This window comes from Aspergillus mulundensis (assembly GCF_003369625.1).
Source record: "Aspergillus mulundensis strain DSM 5745 chromosome Unknown scaffold_2, whole genome shotgun sequence".
NCBI classification, from domain to species: Eukaryota; Fungi; Ascomycota; class Eurotiomycetes; order Eurotiales; family Aspergillaceae; genus Aspergillus; species Aspergillus mulundensis.
Window position 1 is genome coordinate 1,613,833 of NW_020797890.1, and position 25,833 is coordinate 1,639,665.

The 25,833-nt window shown below is 49.7% G+C and overlaps 8 protein-coding genes across 8 annotated transcripts; 3 read left to right on the forward strand and 5 right to left on the reverse strand.

Moving 5' to 3' along the window:
• Nucleotides 1–1,483: 1,483 nt before the first annotated feature.
• On the reverse strand, nucleotides 1,484–2,326 carry DSM5745_03200 (centromere protein H; the record flags this gene model as incomplete). The annotated part of the gene is made up of 3 exons (XM_026745216.1): nucleotides 1,484–1,853; nucleotides 1,933–2,101; nucleotides 2,149–2,326. 3 exons carry the CDS (start codon nucleotides 2,324–2,326, stop codon nucleotides 1,484–1,486), a joined length of 717 nt encoding a protein of 238 aa, XP_026606082.1.
• Nucleotides 2,327–2,818: 492 nt separating this feature from the next.
• atg11 (autophagy protein ATG11) lies at nucleotides 2,819–7,074 on the forward strand (the record flags this gene model as incomplete). Its single annotated transcript, XM_026745217.1, has 3 exons — nucleotides 2,819–2,866; nucleotides 2,932–6,690; nucleotides 6,799–7,074. 3 exons carry the CDS (start codon nucleotides 2,819–2,821, stop codon nucleotides 7,072–7,074), a joined length of 4,083 nt encoding a protein of 1,360 aa, XP_026606083.1.
• A 492-nt stretch (nucleotides 7,075–7,566) lies between these two features.
• Nucleotides 7,567–8,676, reverse strand: DSM5745_03202 (uncharacterized protein; the record flags this gene model as incomplete). The annotated part of the gene is made up of 1 exon (XM_026745218.1): nucleotides 7,567–8,676. One exon carries the CDS (start codon nucleotides 8,674–8,676, stop codon nucleotides 7,567–7,569), a length of 1,110 nt encoding a protein of 369 aa, XP_026606084.1.
• A 534-nt stretch (nucleotides 8,677–9,210) lies between these two features.
• Nucleotides 9,211–11,745, forward strand: DSM5745_03203 (uncharacterized protein; the record flags this gene model as incomplete). Its single annotated transcript, XM_026745219.1, has 1 exon — nucleotides 9,211–11,745. The coding sequence occupies one exon, from the start codon at nucleotides 9,211–9,213 to the stop codon at nucleotides 11,743–11,745; it is 2,535 nt and encodes an 844-aa protein (XP_026606085.1).
• A 911-nt stretch (nucleotides 11,746–12,656) lies between these two features.
• Nucleotides 12,657–14,208, reverse strand: DSM5745_03204 (alpha/beta hydrolase; the record flags this gene model as incomplete). The annotated part of the gene is made up of 2 exons (XM_026745220.1): nucleotides 12,657–13,662; nucleotides 13,712–14,208. 2 exons carry the CDS (start codon nucleotides 14,206–14,208, stop codon nucleotides 12,657–12,659), a joined length of 1,503 nt encoding a protein of 500 aa, XP_026606086.1.
• A 960-nt stretch (nucleotides 14,209–15,168) lies between these two features.
• On the reverse strand, nucleotides 15,169–20,139 carry DSM5745_03205 (uncharacterized protein; the record flags this gene model as incomplete). The annotated part of the gene is made up of 1 exon (XM_026745221.1): nucleotides 15,169–20,139. One exon carries the CDS (start codon nucleotides 20,137–20,139, stop codon nucleotides 15,169–15,171), a length of 4,971 nt encoding a protein of 1,656 aa, XP_026606087.1.
• A 523-nt stretch (nucleotides 20,140–20,662) lies between these two features.
• DSM5745_03206 (uncharacterized protein) lies at nucleotides 20,663–21,742 on the forward strand (the record flags this gene model as incomplete). Its single annotated transcript, XM_026745222.1, has 1 exon — nucleotides 20,663–21,742. The coding sequence occupies one exon, from the start codon at nucleotides 20,663–20,665 to the stop codon at nucleotides 21,740–21,742; it is 1,080 nt and encodes a 359-aa protein (XP_026606088.1).
• Nucleotides 21,743–22,450: 708 nt separating this feature from the next.
• DSM5745_03207 (class I SAM-dependent methyltransferase) lies at nucleotides 22,451–23,519 on the reverse strand (the record flags this gene model as incomplete). The annotated part of the gene is made up of 4 exons (XM_026745223.1): nucleotides 22,451–22,881; nucleotides 22,979–23,244; nucleotides 23,302–23,409; nucleotides 23,464–23,519. The coding sequence occupies 4 exons, from the start codon at nucleotides 23,517–23,519 to the stop codon at nucleotides 22,451–22,453; spliced, it is 861 nt and encodes a 286-aa protein (XP_026606089.1).
• Between the last annotated feature and the right edge of the window lie 2,314 nt (nucleotides 23,520–25,833).

Consider the following 25,833-nt stretch of genomic DNA (forward strand, 5'->3'; position numbering starts at 1 on the left):
GAGGTATGAGAGTGACTCGTAATAATACCAGTCTATGATGTTGATGTTCCATACAATTAATGAGGGGATTTCTTAGTGCAGTCCTTCAGCTCTCCTCTCCTCAGCAGTCGCAGTCGACCTCGGCGCACCCTCGTCGAAAGAAGGGCAAAATGATGACAGCGCCCGCTTTGTCAAGACTCTAGAAGAGCGCCGTTGATTGGACTTGAAGTAATCTTGAACCCTTCCAGATGCTCTGTCCGACTGTCGCGGTTCCAAAGCTCCAAACCTTGCAAGACGCTTCTCCACACGAGCTCTGGAAATTCGTCAGCGGCCAAACTCCCTCTCCGGCTTGCTCCCCAAGCCGCGTTCAGGGCTCTCTGAAACTCTGCCACTCCAAGTTTGCATGTGTAAAGGACCCCTGCTGCCATACGCCCGCAACCAAAGTACCTATGATTCTTACAGTCCGTACGGAGTACTAGTGGCCTTGGACCTCCTTGCTCAATTAAGTTCTGTCTATCCATAGGAGAGCAGCTGTCCGTCGTACAGCAAACGTCTGCTCCTGGGTCCTGACATAGGCCAGTCGCTCGGTTTGCAAAAGGTAGCGGATCTACCTGTCACATTTTCCAACCAACTGCCTCCAAGGAGTTGGCCATGTAAACGACAGCATTCTCGCCTACTGCTTGGGCCTTGCAGTTTGTTTTCCGCTGGTAGGAACATCCGCACTCTCAGCACCGCGCGCCTGTCAAATGATTATCCAGCGGCTGGACCTGAGTTGTCTGGTCAGGCAGTTTGAAAGCCGAAATAAACTTTTCCATTATCGAGATAGTGCATTATTTCAGAGCAAGGGCGAGGATTCATCGAGAATTCGAGATCGAGATCGGGCAGACGAGACCACAGCCAGCGCAGCGCGCAAATGCCACTGCATTCCAGCACAAACAACACCGCCGCGGCAATCCAGTAAGTTTGCCGTAGTAGTGGTATTGTAAACCCCTGGTTCACGACTAATTAATGTGATATGTGATTAATAAATAGCAATATTCCCCTGCACATGGTGGGTAGCTGTCGGACTCGGAGTTTGTTCGCTGGTCTCCTGTCTTTGAGGTCTTGCTCGGATTGCTTACTCCGCAGTGCCACCCTCATGCTCTCAAGCCAGCAATACATGAGATTCTAGCCGAGTTCCTGCAGGATTCTATTTCTTACCACATTTTGGAACTGTCCTCCACCTTAATCGTGACGAATCCAGCTCCATCCTGTTCCTATGCCATGATGTCACGTGGGTCTATAGACTTAGGATCACCACATGGATGGGCACTCTTCGAATGTTAAAGAAGGTCATGAATCTTTGGCAAAGCCAGCGATTGGACTAACTCAAGGCAAAAATACAAACAGCCATGCCACTTAATCAAGGGTATCGTATCCCGTAAGCCAACGCCTGTCTATCCGTAAACACCACAGCGATCTTGACAGAAGACAGTAATGTCAAGATGTACCAATAACCAGCTCATTACTCATTTGACTCGTCGAGCACAAGAGCCGTGAGATCCTCGTCGTCCACCCAATTCACTCCGCTGCCGACAACAATCGCACTTGCGACGCTCTTGATGACTTCCCATCGAGATTTACTTTTCTTCTGCTCTTCCTCGAGTTGCGCAAGCTGCTGCTTGAGCTCAGCGTCATCAAGCTGCTCCCTCCAGGAGTCGTCGTCTTCCGTAAGTTCAAGTAGCTCCCGGGCCAACTTTTGGTTCTCTTGATGGAGCTGCAAGTTCTCTACCTCGAGGTTTGAGAGCTTTTTCATTGTCGAAGTATGCGCCTCGGTCAGGTTCTCTTGCACCAGAGATAATGCATCGCGCCGGTTGATCAGACGGAAAAGAGCTCTGTAATTGCTTAGTACTGACACGCGTCAAAAGTGTAGGCCGGACTTAAGGCGCAGGCACCGGCGCAAGGTTTACATACCGCTCAGCAGGGGATGTCCCTTTCAGATGAATAGCCTTGAGGATAGGGTCTGTTATGAGGACGGTGCTGACCACTTTCTTCCTGACGGTGTAGGTTGCTCTCGCGTCGAGTAGCTCGCGTTCTGCAGCCGCGAGCTCCTCGGCATTGCTTATGGACACTGGCTCCAGATCTGGTATTGTTAGTACAGCAAATAGCAGAAAGGTAGAAGCGGCGCACCTTGTTCTAGAAGCGCTTTTTCCAACTCCTGCTCCTGGATCTGATGATATAGTTGGATGATCGAAGCTTCTTTGTCTGAAAAAGATACAGTGTCTCGCGGGTCGTCAGCTGCCAGGTCCAGCAGTGTGACCTCGCCCGCGCCCAGTTGAGGGAGGCTCCGGGGCTTGGACAATGACATAGAGCAAGTCCTCGTGGCAGATCAGAGGCCCAGTAAAACCATCGCGTGATTCCAGGCTTTATTTAGGTATAAGGACCCTAGGGACTTGTAGGCTGGGCGGTGGGGATCCCGGCGTGTGCCACCGGGCCCGCGTCATCCAAATCCAGCCTAGACCGGGGAAGCTCTCAGGCATCTGGAAGCCTTAACTGACACTCTCTTATCATTCCAACTTCACCATCCCGCATTCCTCATAGACGGGACGGACGACTTCTGAGCTGCGTTGCTCAGCTGGCGAGGCGGATGTCTCTGCACATCTACATCGCTCACACCGGTGAGCATTTACTGGCCGACTCAGTGTCGTTCTCTACGTATGTTCCGTTCTCCGCCAGGCGCATGCTGGTACCCCGGCGTCTGTTCGCTGCCTATGCTAATCAACGCCGGTGTTTTAGAACGGACACACTTCGGTCATGGGTCACACAAAACACATCTATCCCACCTCAACGGCAGATTCTGATGACGGCTCGTGGAAAGAACGTCAAGATCCAAACGCTTGCCACAGAAGTATGCCCGACCGTTCCGGATTGTCTCTATGAGGCTCGCAAGCTGATACCTATCCTTCCATGCAGAGAGAGGTATTCGTCTATGACAGACGATATGTTAGCGAACAAGATAACGCCGAACTGCCCAAGCTCCCTTCGCCGCAACCTCTCGTACTCGATAACCCACCGGATACGCTTTCCGACCAGAATGACCTACAAGCATGGAGGAATTTATACTCCGCTAGGAAGTCTTGGGCCTCCAAGCTGACGGCGAGATGTGAAGTGGCCTACAAAACCATCCGGGAGCTGAATGAGCGCACCGAGATCGTCAACCGAGCTGCAGGCGTTGCTCTCGAGAATCTCAAGACACACGTGGCTACCCTGGAGAACCGATTCCAGGAAGCGCAGGTGTGGGCGAACGATCTTTCAAAGGAGCAGCAATCGGCACTTGGAGAATGGAAGCGTGCCCTGAGTAACCTGGAGAACATTCCGGCGCGAAAGGAGTTTCCTTTTCTAGGCCGGCCGTCGACACCCAAAAGGGATTCCGATAGAACGGGGACATTGCTCGACTATGTCGATGCAGTGGAAGTACACAAGGCTGGACCGGAAGCTTCTGCGGCATCTTCAAGATTCAATCGGCAGTTTCAGGACATTGAACAAGCGGTCGGGGAGATTACTGCGGACACACAACAGTTGCTTGATGAGGTACCATCTTCGAGCTCTGACAGCGTTGACGGCCTACTACAAGAGATGGAAACCTTGTCCAGGAAAATCCAATCTGATTACGAGCATGTTCTTGCGTTGCCCAACAACCAAAAGACACTGGCAAATATATCTAGGCTTGCCTTCAACCACACTCAAGACTTTCTGCCGTCAATGTTGGAAATCGGAACGGAGATCCGAGAAGGACTTGGGGGCGCCGCCAGGCTTTATGACGCTGCAGCAAAGGCCGCGCTAGGCCGCACGAAGCTTATTTCCTCTACACAATCGCGCCTAGCTGATGTACAAGCGCACATTGCCAACCTTACCTTTCAAAGCGACGCTTTCGATCTGCTTTACTCCGTTTTTCATATGCCTCTGGTGTATGGATCTGTCCTGGTCGAGTCCGTAAGGCGACGCGAGTTCAACGAGAAGATGAAGAGCGACTCATTGACCCTAGCGGAAGAACTGTCGGTCTTCCAGGATGAAGAACAGCGTCGACGAAAGAAGTGGGTGAAGAATATGGAAGATTTTCTTTCCGTTACTGATACCACCACACCGGGGATTGAGGTCAATTTGCGAGGCCATGAATTCGATTGGCCCACCGTTACGAGGAAAGATGTCGAGACATACATTGAGGACCTGAAGTCGAAACCTGGTACGGCCAACGCTGCGCAAGAACTAGCCCAAGCTTTCAAAGAGCTCGATGCTCCCACACGTGTGCAAAGACGCAGAGCAAAAGCGTTCAAGCAGGGCAGCATCTTCGACCTAAGCCGCAGCTCCCTCTTGCTTCACAGCGACGAGATGGTAAGAAGCTTGAAGGACGAGAAACTCAAGCTGGAAGAGAAACTACGAGGGTCCGAGAGTAGGATCCGCAAACTGGAAGACCTTCTACATCGACATAGCCAGCTTGGCCGACCTTCAAGTGGGAACTTCTCCGTCGATTTTCCTACCTCCCCAGCATCTCCACACCCTGATGCTATGTCGAGGAGATCTTCGGTCTCGTCGCGGCGGATGTCTTCGAATCAGACATCGGAGGAGAAGAATCTCGTGAACCGGATCGTCCACCTCGAAGCTGATCTCGCTACTGAACGAGAGACTGTGCAACGACTGCAACGAGAAGCACATGCGGAGCGACAAACCAATACCGATAAAATGCAAGAGGCGCAGTCCACCAAGAACGATCTCATTGGCAACCTCGAAGCCCGACAGCGTGAGTTTGGCGACGAGCGGCGATATCTGGAAGGCGAGGTAAAACGGTTCAAGATACGCGTTGAAGAGCTCGAAGAAGAGTTGGATAGGGTCATCGACAGTCGCGATCACGAGAAGCAAGATGCCGACGAGCGCATGCATCAGCTAGAGCTGGAACTGCAAGACGCGCATGTCCGTGCGGATGAAGAAATGCGGAAGGCGAACAGCCTCCTCGAGCAAATGCAGTCTCACAAAATTGCAGCAGATCGCTTCCGGACACGAGCAGACGAACTTGAGAAGCGAGAAGTGGAACAAAACCGGAAAGATCAGGAAATGTACCATGCCCTGCAGGCTGCTCTTATGAATCTCTCGCCCGGAGGGTCCATACCCGATGAGGTTGCGGACATCATCAAAGCGATCGACGTGCTTTCTGAAGGTCTGGCAATACACGCTAAAACCGCCGAGGACAACGCCACGAAAGCCGCTGCAGCGAACAAGACTCTAACGGAGGAATTGGAGAGGATGAAATCGGATTATGAGAACACAAAGAATATTTTAGAGCAACGTAAGTCTCAACTAACTCAAGCTCGTGGAGAACTCGAACAAGAACAATCGAAGCGCAAGTCTACGGAATCCGAATTGAATGATGAACGGGCAAGACTTCTTGAGCTGGAGTCTAAACTCGCTGCGGGCGAAACGGGCGCAGGCGCCCTACGTGAACACGTTGCAGAGGAAGAGCAGAAATTAACTGACATAAACAACCAACTCGTCGAAGTCGAAGCTCGGGCTCGCCGATCAGAGGAGGAGGCCTTGCAGTGGAAAAAACGGGCTGAGGCTTTGTCGGATTCGGACAAGCTGGTTACAGCCAAGGTTGACGTCCACAGGTCAAGGCTCGAGGAACTTTCGAGACAGCTGTTTGCGCAGGTGGAAAAGCTGGAGCGTATGCTGGAGCAGTTGGGTTTTACTGTTATCCGGCAAGATGGGGAGATAGTTGTTCAGCGATCATCCAAAGTCAATGCGCTCTCTGCTACTGCAGACACATTGAGCCAATCTGGAGTAGTGTCTGTCAAGCCAGATGTCAGCCTTTTGACCTGGATGAAGGCCGAAACCCCTGAGCAAGAGACAAACAGGTTCAAGGCCTTTTTGGAGTCACTCCATCAGTTCAGTGTGGACATCTTTGGGGATGCGGTAGTGAAACGCGTGAAAGACATCGAGGTGCTTGCTCGGAAATGGCAGAAAGAAGCCCGTGGCTATCGAGACAAATATCACCGCATGCAAAGCGAGGCACACGACAAGATCGCCTATCGATCCTTCAAAGAAGGCGATCTCGCTCTCTTCCTGCCAACCCGGAATCAAGCCATCCGCTCGTGGGCTGCGTTCAACGTGGGCGCACCCCACTATTTCCTCCGCGAACAGGACGTCCATAAACTTCAATCCAGAGACTGGCTGCTGGCACGGATCACTAAGATTGAAGAGCGAGTCGTAGACCTGTCTAAGTCCATGAACGGCGGCAACCCGGACCGTCGCTCAATTGGCGAAACAAGCGACGGTGCTTCGATCGACGATGAGAACCCCTTTGAACTATCTGATGGTCTCCGCTGGTATCTCCTTGACGCAACAGAGGAAAAGCCCGGTGCGCCAACAACCCCAGGTCTTGGGAAGAGCACCGTTGCCCCCGCGCATGTCGACGCTCGAGGTAGCATCCGTCTCAAACGCACACCTGCCGGAGCCAACGTCACAAAGACGCTCACGAAGAGCCTCGACAGCCGCCGGAACAGCTCCACCTCCAACAAACGTGGACCAACGCTATCCTCACGCGCAAACGACTCCACAGCAGATCTCGTCCGCGCAGGTCAAGCCGAGGGCGAAAACAGCGCTGCTGCCATCGACTCCAAATCCGTGTCCCAGTCGCGAGAGCGAGGACAAGAGCCAGGGTCAATCGCCATTTCCGACGAGGTTCGCCGCGACCAACTCCAGGGCCCGTGAACATACCCGCGCGGCCCTGGAGCCATCCATCCCATCCCATGTTCCCAGAACAGGGCTGACGAGAGCTGTCGTTCATAGGTCTTGGACCGCCACCGATCGCAAACACTTGAGCACAGTGGCATGTTAAACGGCTACGCGCGCCACCTGCATCTAGATCGTGAGCGCGATGCCAGTGCTAAATCTCTCTCCTTATCTGCGAATGGCGCTGAAATGGCGTCGTCTATGGCGTCAACTCAAGCTTCGACTTCGACTTCGGTCTCGGGTCCAAGTCATCGTCAGTTGACCCGCTACCGGCCCTGGGAGAAGCTGTGGTCTGTGGATCTGAATTATCGGTTGGAGGGTGGGGATTCATAATCTGGCTTTCTTGTCGCCTGCTGACTTCGATTGGTGGATGGCTTCGTCCTCATTCTATCCCGGTTGTAAGGCAACAGTTTCTGCCTCCTTTTTACTTCGTACATGGAGTTTTGGCTCTTGATATACCAGGGATATTTGGATTAGAGTTCTGGTCCTGGTGACTGTGGGCGCTAGTGTGTATCAGGCGCTTATTCCTGACCTATCTTGGTTCTTACATCTCTATATGATACCCTTTTACTCAATTCCAGGTCATCAACTATTGCTTTATGTTCTGCTCAATAAGTCATGTTACCTAGATCGGATGTTATAGTGTATGTTTAGCGTATTTGCCACGAGTTCAGATTGAGAATAAGCAACTATTGCTAGCAAACCTCTATATAGCCTATGTATTCTTCCAACGCCTGTCCATGGAACACCATAAAGGATCTGCCCCCATCCAGAAAAACAAAGGTGAAATAAAAGGACGGATTATACAAGAAAGGGACAAACATATCAGTCCAACTGATCCGCATACTTATCCACATCCACGATCTCCCCATCCGCATCCCCAAAGCCCTCCATCCCGCCGACTTCCTGCCAGAACCGCGTAAAGTCTACCCCGGCATCCTCGAACAACTGCTTCGCCTGCACCATCGCGCTGGCCTGTCTTTCCGGAGTGAACCCGCCAGGCTGCGTACTCTCAAACTGAATAAGCTCAACCCACCGGAAGAAGAGCTCCTCATGACCCATGTCACTGAGTTTGTCCTTAAAGGCGAGGATCTGATCGCGCTGCTTAGAGCGGGTGCGTCCCTCCTCGGTATCTTCGTCGCCGACATGCCAGATGATCCACCCATCAGTGTCTGTGTTAACAAGAACAGCGGTGCGGAACTCGTCGAGGGGTAGTGAGTTAGGGTTCTTGGTGTCGGCGAGCTCGTGAGCCTTGATCATGGCGTCGTAGTCTAGGTCCCAGTCTGCGTCGACTAGAAGGTAGCCTGTCTTAGCAAGGCGGTCGGGTGTCACTGCTGCGACGATCTTATCGCGCATTTCTTCGTCTTCGCGGATCCAGCGGTTGCGCTCGAGGGTCTCGCTTAGCGCGGACTGGCTGCGGCGGACGATGATTTCTGCGTTGCAGAAGCCGACGCGGCGCCGCCATTGGAGGGGGCCATTGAAGAAATGGAGCGGCCAGGGGAGGAAGGTGACCACCAAGAAGTAGTCGAATAGGACTGGGAGGGCGCGGCGGAGGATGAGGGTGGCCAGCTCGGCAAAGGAGAAGGACGAGGTGTCGAGGTTCGTGGAGCTTGTGAGGCCGAGGACGGTGGCCAGGAGCTCGGGGTACATTGTCCGACCTACGTAGACGCGGTAGGCGATGAGGGCGATAATGAGGGCGTTAGTTACGGCGGGGATGATGAAGGTTTGTGTCTTGAGGTCGAGCGCGGAGGAGTCGATGTGCACGAGATATACCTCCTTCGGGGAGAGGAGCTTGAGGAATGGCGTCAAGCGTTCTGGCGCCAGCGTAAATGGCGGGAGCGGTCCGGATTGGGAGCTGGGGGTTGAACTCCCGGAGGATTGTATAGAGGTAGCCGGGGCTTTACCCTTGGCTGATCGTCTTGCGGATTTGGCCATGGTGTGCGGAGAGTAACAGAGCTGGATTCAGACACTGTAGAGACGTGTGATGCGGCGGAGAACGATCAAAGCAGTAGATAACCAGGCACCAGACAGGGGTGCAGCTTTATATCTCCGAGATCAGACGTTGAGGGGAGCCACGAAGCTAGATAAGGCCGATGATCAATACATCTGATGGGGTCACATGCTGGTCAGTTGGCGGACGCTGGGACGGCAGTAATGGGAAGTTCAGACGTACAATCCAGTCAGATCATCTGACGGGTCATATGTCATAGCTGGAGCAAGTGGGAGAAATGTCGAGAAATGTAGAGATCGCAGGGACAGCTAGAGCTGGAGGTCATCGACATCACCGCATTATTTTTGTCTCCGCAGCGCTAACCAGGTTGGGACGGGGATCCCCTCGGCCTGGAACTCGCACTTGTTGTCGCCCAAACTCAGTCCAGGATAGATGCTTTGCATGCTGCCGACAATAAATCCCCCTTATTATTACCGGCGCGTCACGACTTGGCAAATGCGTTAACGCAGACCCTCACCATGCCCACACCCGAACGCCAAACTGGCCAAACAGCATGGGCGCGTCCCCAACAACAGCAACACACATCTCCCTTTCAACGTGCACGGCGTGAGCGTCTTCGCTTCGACACGTCCCATGGTCTCAGTCCTCCCCGCGAATCTCCCGCGCGACGTCAGCGGAACTTCGGCCAAACGGGCACATTAGCCGGGTCCTTCGCGCACGCCATGTCGCGCCTGCCGCTAACGGAGCTAGAAGACGACCTTTTCCTGCCCAACTACGCGCAACGAGGCTCACCCCGCAGACGCCAGAGTACCAGTGCCATGTCAGCACGGTCTAACCCGCCAGAATTGGAGGATGCGTATAGGCAAATCGAGGACGCGATCAGTCTTACCGACATTGACCCGGACGAGGAAAATGTCGTGTACATGGCCAACAAGGAAAAGCTCAACCATCGACTTTCCACCACTCCTCCAAGAAGAGAGCACCGGTTATCTACCGCGTCAGAATCGAGTTTCACGAGCGCGTCCCCCCGTCGACGGTTCAACTACACTGAGGACGAAGAGCGATTGAGGCGGGCTACGACGAGTCATTCGCCGGTGCTGGACAGGACTGCGTTAGGAGGCGGGCCTTCGTCCGAACATTTACGAAGGCGGGACTCGGAAAGCCACAGTACATCGGAGGAAGATTATGGCATTGAGCCGGCAGTGAAGGCACCTTCAACTTGGGGGAGTAGGGCGAAGTCTGGCAATAACTGGATGAAGAGCCTCACTCGAAACCATGAACTCGCGTCGGCTAAGAAGGATCCTCAGGAATCCTCATCTCGGTTATGGGGCGAAATAAGTTCAAAGCGCACTCAACGAGCTGCGGAAAGTCGAGGAATCGTGGAAGACCCAATACGCTCACGTTACAAGCTTCCCCCACCTCCACCAGCACCAACCTCGTCTGAACTAAAGGAGGAAATCTTGACTGGCGGTGAGAAAATTCCAAATACACCCATTGCTGTTTATAAGGAATCCACCTTCACTAAGCGCAGTCCGACAAAACGAGACTCGCATGACCTGATCCGGAAGCTTGCTCGGACTTCCAGTCCGGGCCAAATAACGACAGAAGAAACTCAGACCCCGGAAGCGACAACAACAGGGCGACGCATTTATGATAGGACACCGGCTGCGCCGGGTGCCTGGATTGACACTCCGATGACACAGCGAGCCTCTACATCACAACCCAGGGAGGTCACTGAAGCTCTACGACCGAGACTAGACAACTCATGGGGACTTGAGAAGTTGGTGGAGGAAGCAAGGAATAAGGACAAGAAGGAGGATGCCGAAGGGCTGATACCGAATTTTGAACCGCTCAAAAACATAGAAAAGAAGAAGTCGCCAGCAGAACAGCCGCAAGAACGACCGCAAGAACGGCCGGATGATCAACCAAAGGAAGAACCCGCCAAAGAAACATTTGAGCTGGAGCACATTGAAGAAGAAAAAGAACCGCAGCAGAAAATGGAGTCGACGAGTCAGGCTATCCGCAATTCGCTAGAAATGGAAAGGGACTGGAAGCCGGTAGAACTACCCCTACCTGATCATCCCAAGAGTGCCTTGGAAACTGTGCTGCAGGAGCACAAGAACAACAAGGACGCCCTGGACGTTGGCGATGATACAATCGAGTCCCTTCAAGCTATTGTGGATCAGCAGCCTAGCGAGGATACCGAAACTCAAGCAAAGGACGACGCCGCGTACGAACAGCAGGTTATCGAAGAGCTACAGTCTGCCACGTCTTCCGAGATGAAGGATTTTGAGCGTATTGAGGGGAAACTGCAGTCGCTGTCCGACAACATGTCCCACGTAAAATCTGGACTCGACCAGCTAGAAAACCGAGTATCTAGGGATAACCAGCAGATTATCGCTTCCATCAGCAGGAACCCAGTGGAGACAACTAATGGACCCAGGCAGCCGCAGCAAAACTGTGAGACGTGTAAGAGGCGCGGGAACGGCGAGATCGTGCATTATTGTATTCCCCTTCCACATTTATGGGAACGAGGCCGCTTTTGGTGGTTACCCCGACCAACTCGCTTAGGCTGGTCCATCCTTATCCCGCTCGTTTGGTTTGTGTTGGAGAACATGATGTGCGATGAATATTGTCATCCATTTTTCGCCGAGACCTGCGAGGGATACTGCTTGGAACCAGATGCGCCTCGCTATCCGTTTGTGATCCCGACGATGTTGTGGCGCTGGTTGCATTTATCCGATATTCTTGCCCCAGTCGGCGCGATCCTGATTGCCTTTTCTCGGATTATCTCACAAATGATGGGGCTGTCGGATGGATTTGTGGATGATTTGGAACTTCCGAAAATCAACCTGACCGGCAAAGTCTGGATCAACGGTACTAGGATGGAAGATTTACCCCCTCTTGAAACCTCGATCTCCGAAAGCTTCACTCCTCCAGTTGCGCAATGGGAGACAACGACATATGTTTCAGAGCCGATGCCAGAGATAACTCCCGACCCAAACACTTATAATTGGGACGATATCTCAATGGATGACGATGAGTTTCTCTAGGCGATGTACCCAAGCCTCTCTATTCCTGCATCTGCTCCTGCGCTTTTCAATGTTTCACTGTTCACATTTAGCACATTGGCGTTGACTGATTGGACATGGCCGGCTCGTTGATTACTGGTAAATAGCGGCGGCGTTACTTAGGCGGTACTATATATCATTATTTTTGCTAGCGGCCAGTATCTGAGGTTTTTTGAATAACATGACATTCTTCTACATCATCTTCGGTGCATCTCCCGAAACAGAGTCCGATGAGAGGATATGTTACAACTTTAAGTAAATTTGTATAATATTAGGAGCTCAGGTCAGCATCGGACTGCTCGCCGAGTGAATCTTCGAAATCCGGTTTAAGCTTATTTTTATGCTTTTCTCTAAGCCTTTCACTGTCTCGGAATCTTGCCTCTAGCATTTGGGACGGAACTCGGAAATGGTGTTATATATCATAGCCTATATTCGGAGCTATTAGCTATTGGAAACACTTCTCGTGTAAGCTCTTTTTGTATAACCCGCGAGCGAGCTGAACCGTCGAGAATCGAGATCTGCATTAAGCATAAAAAATAAGCTTCGTATCGGGCGGGAGCTTATCTTGAAGCTTCTATTATTAGCTTTGGAGGGGAGTATAGTGTATACTTCCTGCTTACTCCGGAGCCCGCGCTTTCCATTCTGAATAACAGAGAATTATCAAAGTGATGCTTAGTATGGCAGATTTTGAAACTTGCAAGCATGAGTGTGGGAGTAGGTTGGGGCGAAAGGAGAGATCGCTGTTTGTCAACGATAGCTACACATCTAGAAAGAAACTGGAAATGCAAAGGCACAAATATTATGTTGGAATGATGTATATACAGGATATCTATGTAAAATATAAACAAAGTCTAAGCCAGAATACCTTACAGACCATGGAGTACGGAAATCATCTACAACCGCGCCCGGTTCTCATTCTTAGCACTCCACCCATCCACTAAGACCTTCTCCCCTTTCACACGCCACTCCTTCGAGTCCGCTAACAGCTTATCGACTTCACTATCCGGCAAGTGGCTCGCGACTTCACTAAGCGGGATCTCCTTGTTATTCTCCGGCTTGAAAGCGAAGAACTTTAACTTCCCATCCGCACGATCCTTGACGGTCCCCGCGACAGCGTCGACGCAGAACAAGCCCATGGAGTCGTAGAAGGCTTTGCCGGCGGGATGGCCGGGCATCATCATCCCGAAGCAGTGGGGCATGCCTTCGACTTGTTCCGCGATGACCGGGACGGAAGCGGCGTGCATGCGCCGCGCGACGACGAGACCTTCGTCCGTTAGGCCTTCTTCACCGGTGGAGATGTAGATTGGGGGACTGTTCTTCCAGAGATCCGGAAGAGCTGCGAGGGGCGAGACGAGCGGGTGGAGGATCGCCGAGGCGTTGACAAAGTAGTCGACGCGCGGTGGGTTGGTAGGCCAGATTGCGTCTGCGGGAATTGGAGGTGGACGGAATGGCTCGCCGTTTGCTTCTGAGGATGAGAAGGGGGAGGGTGCTGGGAGGAAGTCGTAGGGCGCGTTTTTGCGGATGGAGGGCATGGACCGGGAGATATCGCACCAAGGGGAAGAGACGGCGACGCCTGCGGGTGGAGTGATGGTAACCGCGATGTTGTGGAAGTTGACGGTCGTGGAGGTGCGGTGCAAAGTGAGTAGGGTCTGAAGGAGGACGAGGCTGAGGTTTCCGCCCGCGGAGTCGCCGGCCAAAATGATCTTGCTGGGGTCGATAGGATTGTGGAGAGAGCCTGGAGGGGGTGCGACGAGGTATAGGTATGCGGTAAGAGCGTCGACAAGGGCGGCGGGGAAGGGGTTCTGAGGGGCGAGACGATAGCGGACGGAAAGGACGGGGGAGTTTGTACGCTTGGAGATTTGTGACACGACCGGCCGGTGGGTGCAGGGGTCCATAAGGCTGTATTCCTTAGCTGCTAGTTGATCAGAGCCTGATTGGTTTGACTCACTAGTATGCGCCGCCATGGAAGTACAGAACAACCATATCGGCATCATTCTCCTTCTTCAACTTGGTATACTTCTGCTCCTCCGACAGCTCCGGTTCAGGCGCATTCTTGCCCACGCCCCTGCGATACCCCGTCCACTCGGCCTCAACCGGTCCAACACCAGGGATATCATATGTTTCGCCGCTCACTTTCAGCTCCTCGATCGCTTTTATGACCGCGTCCTGCACATCCATTTCCGGCTGTGGAATCTTCACTTTTGACACCCACAGCGGACCCTTTATCCCAGGATCGTGCATCGCTCCCTTTTGTTGTTTGCCAACGGGGGTTCGCCGACCCGTGATGAATGACCGGAGGACAGTGACGGTCATTTCGGTGCGCAGGTCCTGCTTGCCTGCGCCTGGCGACTGGCCGATGCCATGGAGAAGGGCCGTTCGCAGGATGAGAGGGATTCTTGGTAGGAGGGCCCAGAGAAGAGCGAGAGGGTTGTTGAGGGCGCTCATGGTGCAGCTGCTGCAAGGGCGCAGAAAGGAGGGAAACTCCAAGCTAAAATAATGACACTCCAGATACAACTAAAGGATAAGAAAAAGAAAAAATAAAGAGGAAAAACAAAGAGGTGGAGGGATTGCAGAGGAAAAGAGACGGGATTGCGGAGAAGATTTGCGAGAGCCGAGGCTGCCCTGAGTGGCGCTGCTTGTGAGAACTTGCCCCTGTCATCCTTGGTTCAGCACTTCTTCATCAGCGAATTACACGTCTCACTGCAGGGACAATGGAAAGAGCCTCATCGACAGCTCGGACCTAAGATGCGGTCAAAGATGATCCCAATCCGGAAGTCTTCGCGAACAGGAGGTACAGAATACAGTACACAACATGACCACCCGAATTTACGACTGACTGACTCAGAGAAGGGCGATCCTGAAAGGGATCTGAGAGCAACCTGACATGTTTTTGCTCTTTTATTGGCCTTGATTAGTCTTGGTCCTCGTTCTGGTGCCGTGAATACGAGGATTAGCCTCTGGGCAGTTGTCGCCGCCTCGAATCTCTCAGCTACGGATACTTGGACGTTAATAAGGGCATGAGAACCCCGACTTTTGAGACGGACTCTTCAGATAAATCCTTCTCTTTCGGAGTTACGGATGCCTCAGGCAGAAATCGGTCATGTGAGATTGGGATGAGAATCGAGGGGTAAACAAAACATGAGATTTCTCTGGATCTAAGATAGATGAGGATGTGAGAGTCTGATGGCTAGATACAGGAGAATCTGAGCTGTATTTATCCCTTTTCTCCTTCGCATTCTATTTCCTAATTAGGCCGTGAGATCCGGCCAAAGTTGGAGGTCGATTCTTTTCCTATCTTCGGAGGTCAGTTGGAGTCATCCGACTGAGTTTGCCGCGGAGATCCAAGGGATCTCCACCTCTCGTCCGACACACCCCCCAGCGCTTGAAGGAACGAAAGCGCTGACGCTAGGCGTCGGGAATAGCTTCAATTTTGACAAGGCCGAGTTGGCGAATGAATGTTTCGTGGCGCGGGCCACTGAGGAGTTTGGTAAGGCCGTCTGCTGGTTGATCTTTTGTCTCTATCCAGTCGACTTTGATCTCTCCGTTCTGACACTTCTCGCGAAGCCAGTGACGGTGAATATCGACGTGTCGAAGTCGTGTAGTGAATGCAGGATCGTCCGAGTTGAGCAATCGTACAGTTTGGGCGTTGTCGCAGAGGAGGCGCAATTCGACCTCCGGATCGAACTTTATGGCGTTGAAGAGTCTTCTCCACCATATGAGGTTTTTCGCTCCTTCGGTGACGGCGAGTAATTCGGCTTCGGTGGTGGAGGTGGTGACTGTTTTCTGTTTGCGAGCGTTCCAGTCGATTGGACCTCCGAATAGCTTCATAAGCCATCCGTCAGAGCTGCGTCGGTTGGGATTATCGCCGAAGGAAGCGTCGGATGCCATGGCAATAATCTCTTTGGTGTTGGCCGAGTATTCGATTCCTAGGTCCTTCGTGGCGATGAGATACTGAATGGCGTACTTGGCCGCCTCGATATGAGTTTTGGTGGGCCGCATCATATGCTGAGCAAGCTCGCTGGCCGCTTTGGAGGCGTCAGGGCGCGTCATCGTGGTGGGATAAAGGAATGAGCCAACAAGTTGTTGGTATAGGAGAATATCTTGCTTTGTAGGCGTATAATCTGGAGGCGCAGGCGTCAGTTTTTCGGTAGGCAAAGGCGTTTTCGGTATTCTGCTYGGTGCCGTGAGGTTGTATTTGGCCTGCAAACTGTCGATATAGGAATCTTGAAGTAACTGGATTCTCCGATTGTGACGATCGCGGATAATTCTGATATTCAGGAACCACTTCGCTTCGCCAAGATTTCGCAATTTGTATGTACGCTCCATATATTCGATGAAGTTGGCGGCCTCCTTCTTGGCTTTGGCTGATCTCTTGCTCATGACGAGTATATCGTCGACGAAGAAAATGACCATGAGATACTTCGTGACAAAGAGGCAAGGCTCTTCCGGCACTGGCTTGAAGCCATATTTAAGAAGCGTTGAAGATATCTCTTTCTGCCAGATGCGCGGCGATCGTCTGAGGCCATATAGGGGTCGATTCAATTTGAATACTCTGCCTTTGACGCGCCAGGGGCCGGGTGGTGTTTCGACATATACTTCTTCGTCCATGAAGCTTTGGATGAAGGCGTTGATAACGTCTAATTGGACGACGTCGAGGTCGAAATAAGCGACGAGCGCCATCATGAGTCGGAATAATCGGGCGGCTAGAGTTGCTGCTGCAGTATCAGCGTAGTTGCTGGGTTGGAGATCTCCTCTAGCGCAGAGGCGCGCTTTGAATTTGTCCAGATAGCCGGCGGCGTCGAATTTGTATTTGAATACCCATGTGAGCGGTATGACGATCTTGCCTTTTGGTGTAGGAACGATTTCAAAGGTGTGGAGTTCTTTAAGAGTACCGAATTCGACTCTGGCGGCCTCTATAAACTGGTTCTTATATGGATGCTTCATGAGTTCTGCCCAGTTTTTCGGTTCTTTTTGGAGCTGATCTCGGTGAATAGCTTCGCCTGGTGCCTCTCGCAATGGTCCGGGAGGCTTGGAGATCGCTGAGTGAAGAGAGATGTAGTATCCGGTGAAGTCTTTTGCCGGCCGGTGAAGGAGTTCGGTATAGAAAACTTTGGGAGGAGGCCTCCGTCTCGGGCGGTCTTCGTCTATAGGATCTTTCGGATCTCGCTTTCGGTGCAGGCGGTCGTATCGGGCCTCTCTGTCCAATTCGACCTGCGTAGTCAGGAGTCTGGGATTGGGATCCCACTCCCCTTCTTCTATGTCGGTTTCGTGCGGTTCTAGGTCGGATTCTTCGGGGGAAAGCGGTGTCGGCGTTTCTTCTCCATCATCGTTTTCGTCTGTCTCGTTTTCTGGTTGTGGGAGCCCTCCAGCGCTGTCGTTTTTGGAGTTGAGGATCTCCTCGTTTTCCTCGCTTTCCACTACCCAGTCGGGTGTCGTTGGGATAGTTTCATAGTCGTTGTGGGTCCAAGAGCTCTGATTGGCTGCAGTGCTTGCCAAGCTCGGGCTAGCGGCGGGAATAAGCGAAATTGCGGGGTTCCCGTCGTCATGTGATATCAAATTGCCAGGTGAGTTGGGAATAGCTTCATTTTGAGCATCGATTTCGGCGTGAGGTCCGTCGTTTTCAACCTCTTCGTTCTCACCCATTTCTATGTCGTTGGGCTCGGGAGTAGGCTCGTTTTCATCGTCGAGTTCGGGAGAATCGTTTTCGAAGCCAATAAGGAACGGTATATCAACCAGTTTCTCTTTTTCTTTTTCGTCGACATGTGCTGGGATAGCGTATCTCAAACCGGCTGTGTGAATTGGATCGTTCTCGTCGTAGGTTCTCGCCTCGTCAAACACCACATCTCTTGCTCGGATGACTGAATATCGTGTGGCTTTGGCGCGAGGGTTCCAGATCCTCCAAATGTTGTGGGCTTCTTCGTATCCGCAGAGATATCCGATGGCCGCTCTTGGCTCCATCTTATGAGAGTCAGGGATCTTTGGCCGCCAGTAGGCGAGCGATCCAAACTTGAAGACGTTGGCTATATTCACTGGGCGAGTATTGCCCGTCAGCGCTCGGAACTTTTGGAGCGGTACAAACCATTTGTTTTTCTCATCTCTTGTAGGCGTGCGATTCAGTATATAAACGGACGCCTTCATGGCTTCGGATACAAGATTTCGGGGCATATTAGCGGCCAATAGGAGCGCTCTGGCTCTCTGCAAAATAATTCCTCCTGATCGCTCGCTTGCGCCGTTTTGTTCAGGCGTATCGGGGACGGTAGTTTCGAAGGCTAAACCCCATTGTTCCTTGACGAATTTGAAGTCGTTTGAGAGCTGCGATGTCTCATTATCCATGTGAAGGAACTGAATATGAAGGCCAAATTGCCTGAAGGCGTAGGCGTCGAGCGATTGGACGGCGCGCTGGCAATCGTTTTTCTCAGCGTGCAGTACTATCCACCTCATCCGGGTGGCGTCATCTAGGAAATGAGAGGCGTATTTCATATTGTTCCAAGATGCTTCAAAAGTGAGGATGTCGAAATAGATCCTCTCAAAGGGTCGGGTTGCTCTGGTCGATTCAACTCGTGATATCTGCTTAGGGAATTGCGAGAGTTTGCATGGCGCGCAGAGCGGTTCTTCTTCTTGCTCTTCACTAGAGAGCTGAGGCGCCGGATCGATCTGTATACCGGTCGCGAATATCGGGAGTTTGGATACTGCGTTGGCGTTGAGGTGGCCCATACGCTCATGCCAAATTTTTGGGCTTCCTGACAGCGTTTTTGGAGTTGCGGAGCGTCGAATTTTCGTCTCCATTGCGGCGTAAGAGGCCTTGATCTCTTCGTCGTCGTCAATATCGAATTTCTCGTAGTAAAGTGTGTATAATCCGTGATGTCGTTCGAGTACGCAAAAGTCCGTTCCTTTCGAGTCTTCAAGAGTCCTCTTACGGCCGCTGAAATATAGATCTGCTGACACGGCTCTATCGAGGGACACGATGGTGGTATGAAAGCCGGGAACGTAGGCGCAATTCTTAAGCTTTAGGAGCCTCTTTGAGCCGTCTGGTCCCTTGCAAGAGACGCGGAGTGTACCGAACTTTTCAATCTTGTTGACTGTATTGCCGACAAGGACAACGTCGTCTTCAGAGGCGTCGCGGATGTCGATCATTTTGGTGAGGTCGTTGGTGACGTGTATAGAGGATCCGGAGTCGGCGATGACGCTTTTATATAGGCCGTATCGTGAGCTGTTGGATAGTGAATAGGCGATCGTCATCATGACTTTCTCCGGGTCTTTGGAGTCGTTCTTTTCGGCCTCGATTTCGAACGTCATGGTGTTGAATCTGGATCTTTTGAAGGCGCTTAGTACTCTCTTCTTGATGGTCGGATCCCGCATATTCTCCTTCACTTTTTGCAAAGTTTCCTCTTGAGGCTCCCAATCTTTTGGAGCTCTTTTGGCGTTGAGATACCAGCAGGAAGTAATGAAATGCGGATGGCCACATGCCGGGCATGTTACCTTCGATTTGTCGTCTTTATCTTTGCCGTTTTTCTTGGATTTCTTGTCGTCTTTGGTGTTCTCATCTTTTTCGTCTGCCGAGTCGTTTTCTCCGAGCGTGGCAAAGGTGCCATCCATTGGCCGTCGTCCAGATTTGCTGTATGCAGTATGGACGGCCCAGAGCGTATGGAATACTCTGAACTCTTCGACGGCGTCGGTGAAGTTCTTTTTCTCTTCGGAGAGAATGGCCATGTGAAGCCTTCGACTGAACTCTTTGTCGACAGTTGTGGTGGCGTATACGAAGTCTTGGAGCGCGTCAGTATCTTGATCGCTGGTGAAGACGTTGAACTTTCTGGCTTCGGTGAATACACCGACCCAGCGGTTGCACCAATTGTCGATCTGCTTTTTGGTGGAGAGGCCTCGGTGAATGGCTGCCTCTCTCCATTTTGCCTTGATCTCCGTTCGGCGGGCGATGTCGGATTGCGTATGGCGCTTCACGAGAAGTTGAAGCATTGCACGCGGATGTTCTTGGCCGTATAGGAGTTGCTGGTGAGAGCTGGATACGGTCGAGGTTATATGAGCCGTCATCGTACCTAGCGGAGCTTCATGTTTCTTCTTCTGGGTGAGATGTTTCTCCATAGCAATGTGAAATCTGCCTTGTTCGTTGGCCGTCAAATGACTTATCTGGAGTTCGCCTTCCTCAGGAATATTGGAGCAGTAATCTCTAAGGATCGGCCTCGGGCCAACAGGAATGGGCGGTAGGTCTTTGTCGTCGACTGCGGGATCAATATAATCCCATATCATGAGGCCTATAGCCATCGATTTGGTGATCTGATACCATGGGCGCCACGTATCGGGGCCGTCTAGGGTGACGGCGTTGAACCGGGCGTTCGCAGGTAGGAATTGGAGGTTCTCCATGGCGTATTATATAGCAAACTAGGAGAACTCTGGGAGTTTGGATTCGGGCAGTGAATAGCTTCAGGGATAACCGTATAGATAATATTCAAAAAGGTGAAGTATAAGCCGGGCTCATAACTTTCGGAGTTACGGATGCCTCAGGCAGAAATCGGTCATGTGAGATTGGGATGAGAATCGAGGGGTAAACAAAACATGAGATTTCTCTGGATCTAAGATAGATGAGGATGTGAGAGTCTGATGGCTAGATACAGGAGAATCTGAGCTGTATTTATCCCTTTTCTCCTTCGCATTCTATTTCCTAATTAGGCCGTGAGATCCGGCCAAAGTTGGAGGTCGATTCTTTTCCTATCTTCGGAGGTCAGTTGGAGTCATCCGACTGAGTTTGCCGCGGAGATCCAAGGGATCTCCACCTCTCGTCCGACATTCTCTCTCCCAGGCATTATTCCTCTTTCCGCTCTGGCGTTAGTAGAGCTTCGGTTTTGGTCAGCGATATTGCATACATATTGTCTTGACAAGCGTCCCAATGCGATCCCAAGTACTGCGTCTAGTTTGCTCCCTCTTAGGGGCGATCCTGATTCCCAGCGCCTTAGCACGAAGAGGCGGCAGCGGAGACTCAGATGGCGATGGCGGCAGCAGCAGTGGCGGCAGCGATAGCACTGGCTCCTCTTCCGATCCCTGCAGCACCCCAGACCATCCCGCCGTCTGGAAATGGGACTTGATCCCGCACAACGCCAACAACCGGACGTCCGGCGGGGTCGAAGGTCGCGACACCAGCTACGACGGGTCGTTCTTTGAGGGCAAAGCCGAGTTGTTCTACAACATCACCGAGGAAGGAGGACTCACCTGCCACATGAGCGCCGAGAATCCGATCAGCTTGCTCGGATACGCCTGGATTGGCCCGCAGGCCCCTTACCCCGTTGGCCCAACAAACCCAATAATCATTGGATTCAAGGCGTGGGAGTCGCGCAAGCCACTTGATGAAATTGAGGACTCGTATGGATACGTCGATTGGGATCCAGGGAATTCTAATGGCTGTCCGGACAGGCCTGACTTGTTTCTTCTTACAACAACGTATTCATGGACGGACTGGCGGAAGTCCGAAGAGTTGCTCAGGGTGGTTGGTTACGCCTTCGATGTGCTTCATCTGGATCTCTCTGCAACTGGGGATTCGGACCTGGGAGAGGTGCAGTTCAGCGGAACAATGGTCAATGCATCAGTGCCTAAGCCCGAATATCGGCATATGACCATCAGAATGCCCGGACGGATCTGTGGAATGCATCGTGTGTTCTCGATGGACGACGAAGACATTGATCGCTTGGGCATAAGCGGCTCTTTTACGAACACGACACTAGACTTGACTCTTTCCGGTAGAGGCACAGCGGTCGCTATCTCTTCTTGGTCCAGGAGCAATATCACTGTCGAGTTCGATCTGAAGTTTTCAGGGAGATTTGACAGTGACAATTCGACTCAAAAGCTCAGCTTGCAGCAGAGGGACCAAGCGTTGGTGGACTGGGTGCCGAATCTTGGAATTCAGATTATCCCCAGGTCACTTGGATGGGTTGGCAGCTTGGTCTGCCTTGGTGCTATCATGCTGGGCCTCTAGATAGAGGACCGCAAGTGGGCTCATATGATCCCTTCGGGCACCGCTGCAGTGAAGTGGTAGTGCGGTTTGATATTTATACCGGTAACGAGCAATTGGTAACCATCAGTATATAGGCCTTTAGGTATCTAAGCACCTATAATCCTGCCATTGAAGAATGGTAATTAGAATAGAAGAGCTTGATCAAAGGCAGCAAAGTAAAGATGGCAAAAGAACCTTCGAGTAGAAACAGGTCAGGTCGAGGTGGCCACAGCTGTGGCTAGTACACACCCTCCGACACCATCATGCATTTCAATCACAATCTGAGCCAGTCCCTCGGTGCACCGAGCAGATTATACAGTGAGTCAGGTGGATACTTACATCGTTGTGGCATTGTCAAGTGGACATAATCTGTCAGTGCTAATTCCAGCAGGGGCTCGAATTAGGGCTTCAAGAACAGTGTGAGAGACCAGTATTGTCCGTCAGTGCTACGCCTAATTAAGCTTTGTCCTGATCCTGTCTGTCATTATATACCCACGGTGTCTGGAGCCAATAGAGAGCTTTAGATAACCATACGTATGGGGGGATGCCGCTATTGCTGGCTTTTTGGTCTTTTTGCTGTTTGGGGCGAACTCGGTCAACTTTCGACTATCCATAAACACATTGCAAACAACACAGGATAAATTATTTATATCTTTATACCTCGCCCAAATAGGTTCAAAAACATGAGATCTAAGCAGCCTTCCTCCCAACAACAACCCCAAGCCTTAGTGCCAGAACCCTCCCACCGTCCTCTCCAAAATACTCCCACAAATTCTTAATCTCCTCATTGATATTCCTCTTCACGTCTGCCTCTCCATTCCTACTCACTAGCCTCCTAACGACTGCCTCCAAAGACTGAGCCTGCCACTTCTGCGCGCGGATCTTGAACCGCTCGCCGCGATCATGCTGTGCATACCCGATGTTCCTAACGTCACTCAAACCGACTCGCTTGAACGACTCTGCGAGAGATGCGGGGGCGTCGATGGCTAGACTCTGGGTCTTTAAAAAATCCAGCCACGTGGATACGAAAAATGAGCAGCGCGGATCTGTTAGGTTGTCGTTGGTGGGCGACGAGAGGAAAGCGGAGTTTATATCTGTCCATTGGATGTAGCCGCCGGGCTCTATCAAGGTCCTCTGTTAGTTCTTGGCTCTACCGCATCCAACTCATCCTAAAGAGCGTATATCTTTAAGTACTGGAAATGGAATACGGGAACGTACTCAGAATCTCGACCAAGTTCCTCACGGCAATCTCATACTCGCTTTCCGGAACCGCGGCCACAAGCAGCCTAACATACACGAGGTCATACTTCCCATGATACTCCGGCGGGAAAGGCTTCAAGACATTGTGTAATGAGAAAGATACATTGTCTGGCGTGGACTGCGGAAACTGCTCAGAGGAGATGTCGAAGCCGTGAAAGGTCCTGTTTTCCTCGGTACCGGGGAACTTGGAGTCCAGGAAGTCGCGCGCTTGCAGGAGCCAGATTCTATATACGGTATCAGCAATCTGATATAGCGAAGTATGTAGGGCTTGGATAGCTTACCCAGTCCCCGTTCCAACGTCAGCTACCGCTGAGATATTCTCGAGAGGAAGAGAGGAATCAAATAGGCCGTCGACGGCTTGAACGATGAAGTTATGTTGTTCGTTCAATCTGCTCGCTGTTAGTACTGACGTCTTTGGACCAATGGATCGAGGTTAGGCGTACCGGCTCGACTCTGTGCTGTCCCTGGCAAGGGGATAGATCTCTGAGGCGTCGCCCATGCTGCCGATGATGCTGATGCTCTATTGATATGGAAGAGTGATAATGTAGAACCGGAGCAGAGCAGACTACCAGGGTCGTCACATCTTATATACCCTGCGGAGAAGGACATAATTAGCATGATTGATGAAATGAGGCCAGCCGTGCGGGTCGGGGTCCCAGTCTCGCCCTAAGCAATAGGCTATCGGTGCTGACTGCTGACTTGCGGGTATGACGATGATGGTGATTAGTTATGGAGTCGATTTCCCCCTGCGTGAGCGTATAGACTAGGTACCGAGTAGCGACCACCAGCAAAGACGGGATATCCAACGGTCTGACAGGCGTCCCACCGCGGAGTAGCGCCGCTAGCGGCGAAATGATCATGCTCCTAAGTCCTGAGTCCTCACGCGGCTGGTCAGTGATTAGCCCGGATAGATCGGCCTGCGTCGTGCATTGCCACAATGATTATTCGATCTTTATCGTGGATAAGCTTCGTTATACACGTGCTTTAGCTTAGCCTTGCCATGGCCACGACACCGGACTCCGATGCCGGAAAGCCTACGGTATTGTCGGACGCCCGGAGGGCCGGCGCCCGGGACGCGCCTATCCTGATTAGAACTAGCGCAGCATGTGATGGTTAAGGTTTTCTTATAACTTACCGCTTGCTATATATAAATAATTTAAAGGTTTATTATAAGTAATATTATTAGCTAGTTATTAAGTTATAAGCCCTTAAACTTTTTTAACTACTTTAAAATATTATTTAAAACTTTTTTAAGTATTTTTATAAGCTTTAAAGCTTACAATAAGTATTATTATATACTTTTTTTACCTTTTTAAAGCGCGATTTTTAATACCTATTATTTATAAATTAATAAAACTATAACTTTTTAACTAATTAAAACTTAATATTTAATATAGCTAAACCTTAATAAGTTATTTTTAATATAAAAACCCCTAATCCTATTATAAAAATACCTTAATAAGTAATTTAGTTAATAAATTTCCCTAATTTCTTACTTAAACAGGTATATTATAAGCGCCACCTACTTTTAATAATAATTTTTATTATTATATACCTACTTAGAATTAAGCTTACAAGCTAAATTAATTATAATAAGTAATTTAATTAAGTAAAAAAATATTTACAAGCCCTATATCTTTTTTAATTAGTTAATTTTTTACTTTCCTGGCCTTTTAAAAACAGGCTATACTAAAAATACTAAAAGAATTACTTAATACTTATTACTAATTAGTTTATAGGCTAGATTAGTTATAAGATTTATGCTAAAGTTATTAAATTCCCATGTTTAATAAAGTATATTAATAAAATATTTAATATAATTTACTAAATTATTATTAAATAAGGCATACCCTAAATTACTAAGGTAGTGCTTAGCATTATTAATATATATAAAAATTAGTTTTTTACTATTTTTAAGTTTATTATAATATTTATAACTATGTAAAATACCGCTAAAAACCTATATATTATTATTAAACTTAGTATTATTATGCTATTAGTTTTTTAAGAAATTTATAGTAACCTTAAAACATGATTTATATTTTAATAATTATTTTTAACTAATAAGATTTTAAGTAATTATAGCAAAAATAACTTAAAATAACTATATAAAAATACTATAACTAAAACTAAAATAATTATTTTACTTACTACCGCGGCCCCGCCCTTGGGAAAGTAAAAAAAATAAGTTTATTATAAAAAACCCTATACTAAAGCACTTACTAGCCCTTTAAATAATATAAATAAAAAAAATAAGCTAATTAAATAAAGCAAAAAAATAATAAAGTTTATTTTTATAAATATTATAAATATGGCGGCCATTTTTAAAAAAATTATTATTATTTAAACCCTTAACTCCAACCTAATAACTAAATTAAGCTTTTTAAAATATAGGCGCTATACCTAAATAAAACTAGCATAAAGTTATAAGCTATAGCTTTATATAATAATAATAAATTTAATAATTATAACTTTAAATATAATAAATTAAAGCCTAAGATTAGCCCTAAATTCTTAGTTATACTTACTTTTATTATAATTACTAAACTAATAAAATAGCTTATAAATATAAAATTAGCTAAGTTTATTTTTTTTAAATACTTTAATTTTAAAAATTATATAAAATATAGCCCAAACCACTTAGGATATTTATATAAAATATTTAATAAAGTAATTAAACATGCTAAAGGTTACAGGATATTAATTATTATTATAAAAAATATAAATAATATATATAAAAAAATTAGGGTTTATAAATATCACGCGCCTAAGGCTTTAATTTACTTATTATTTATTAAAAGGCTAAAAAAACA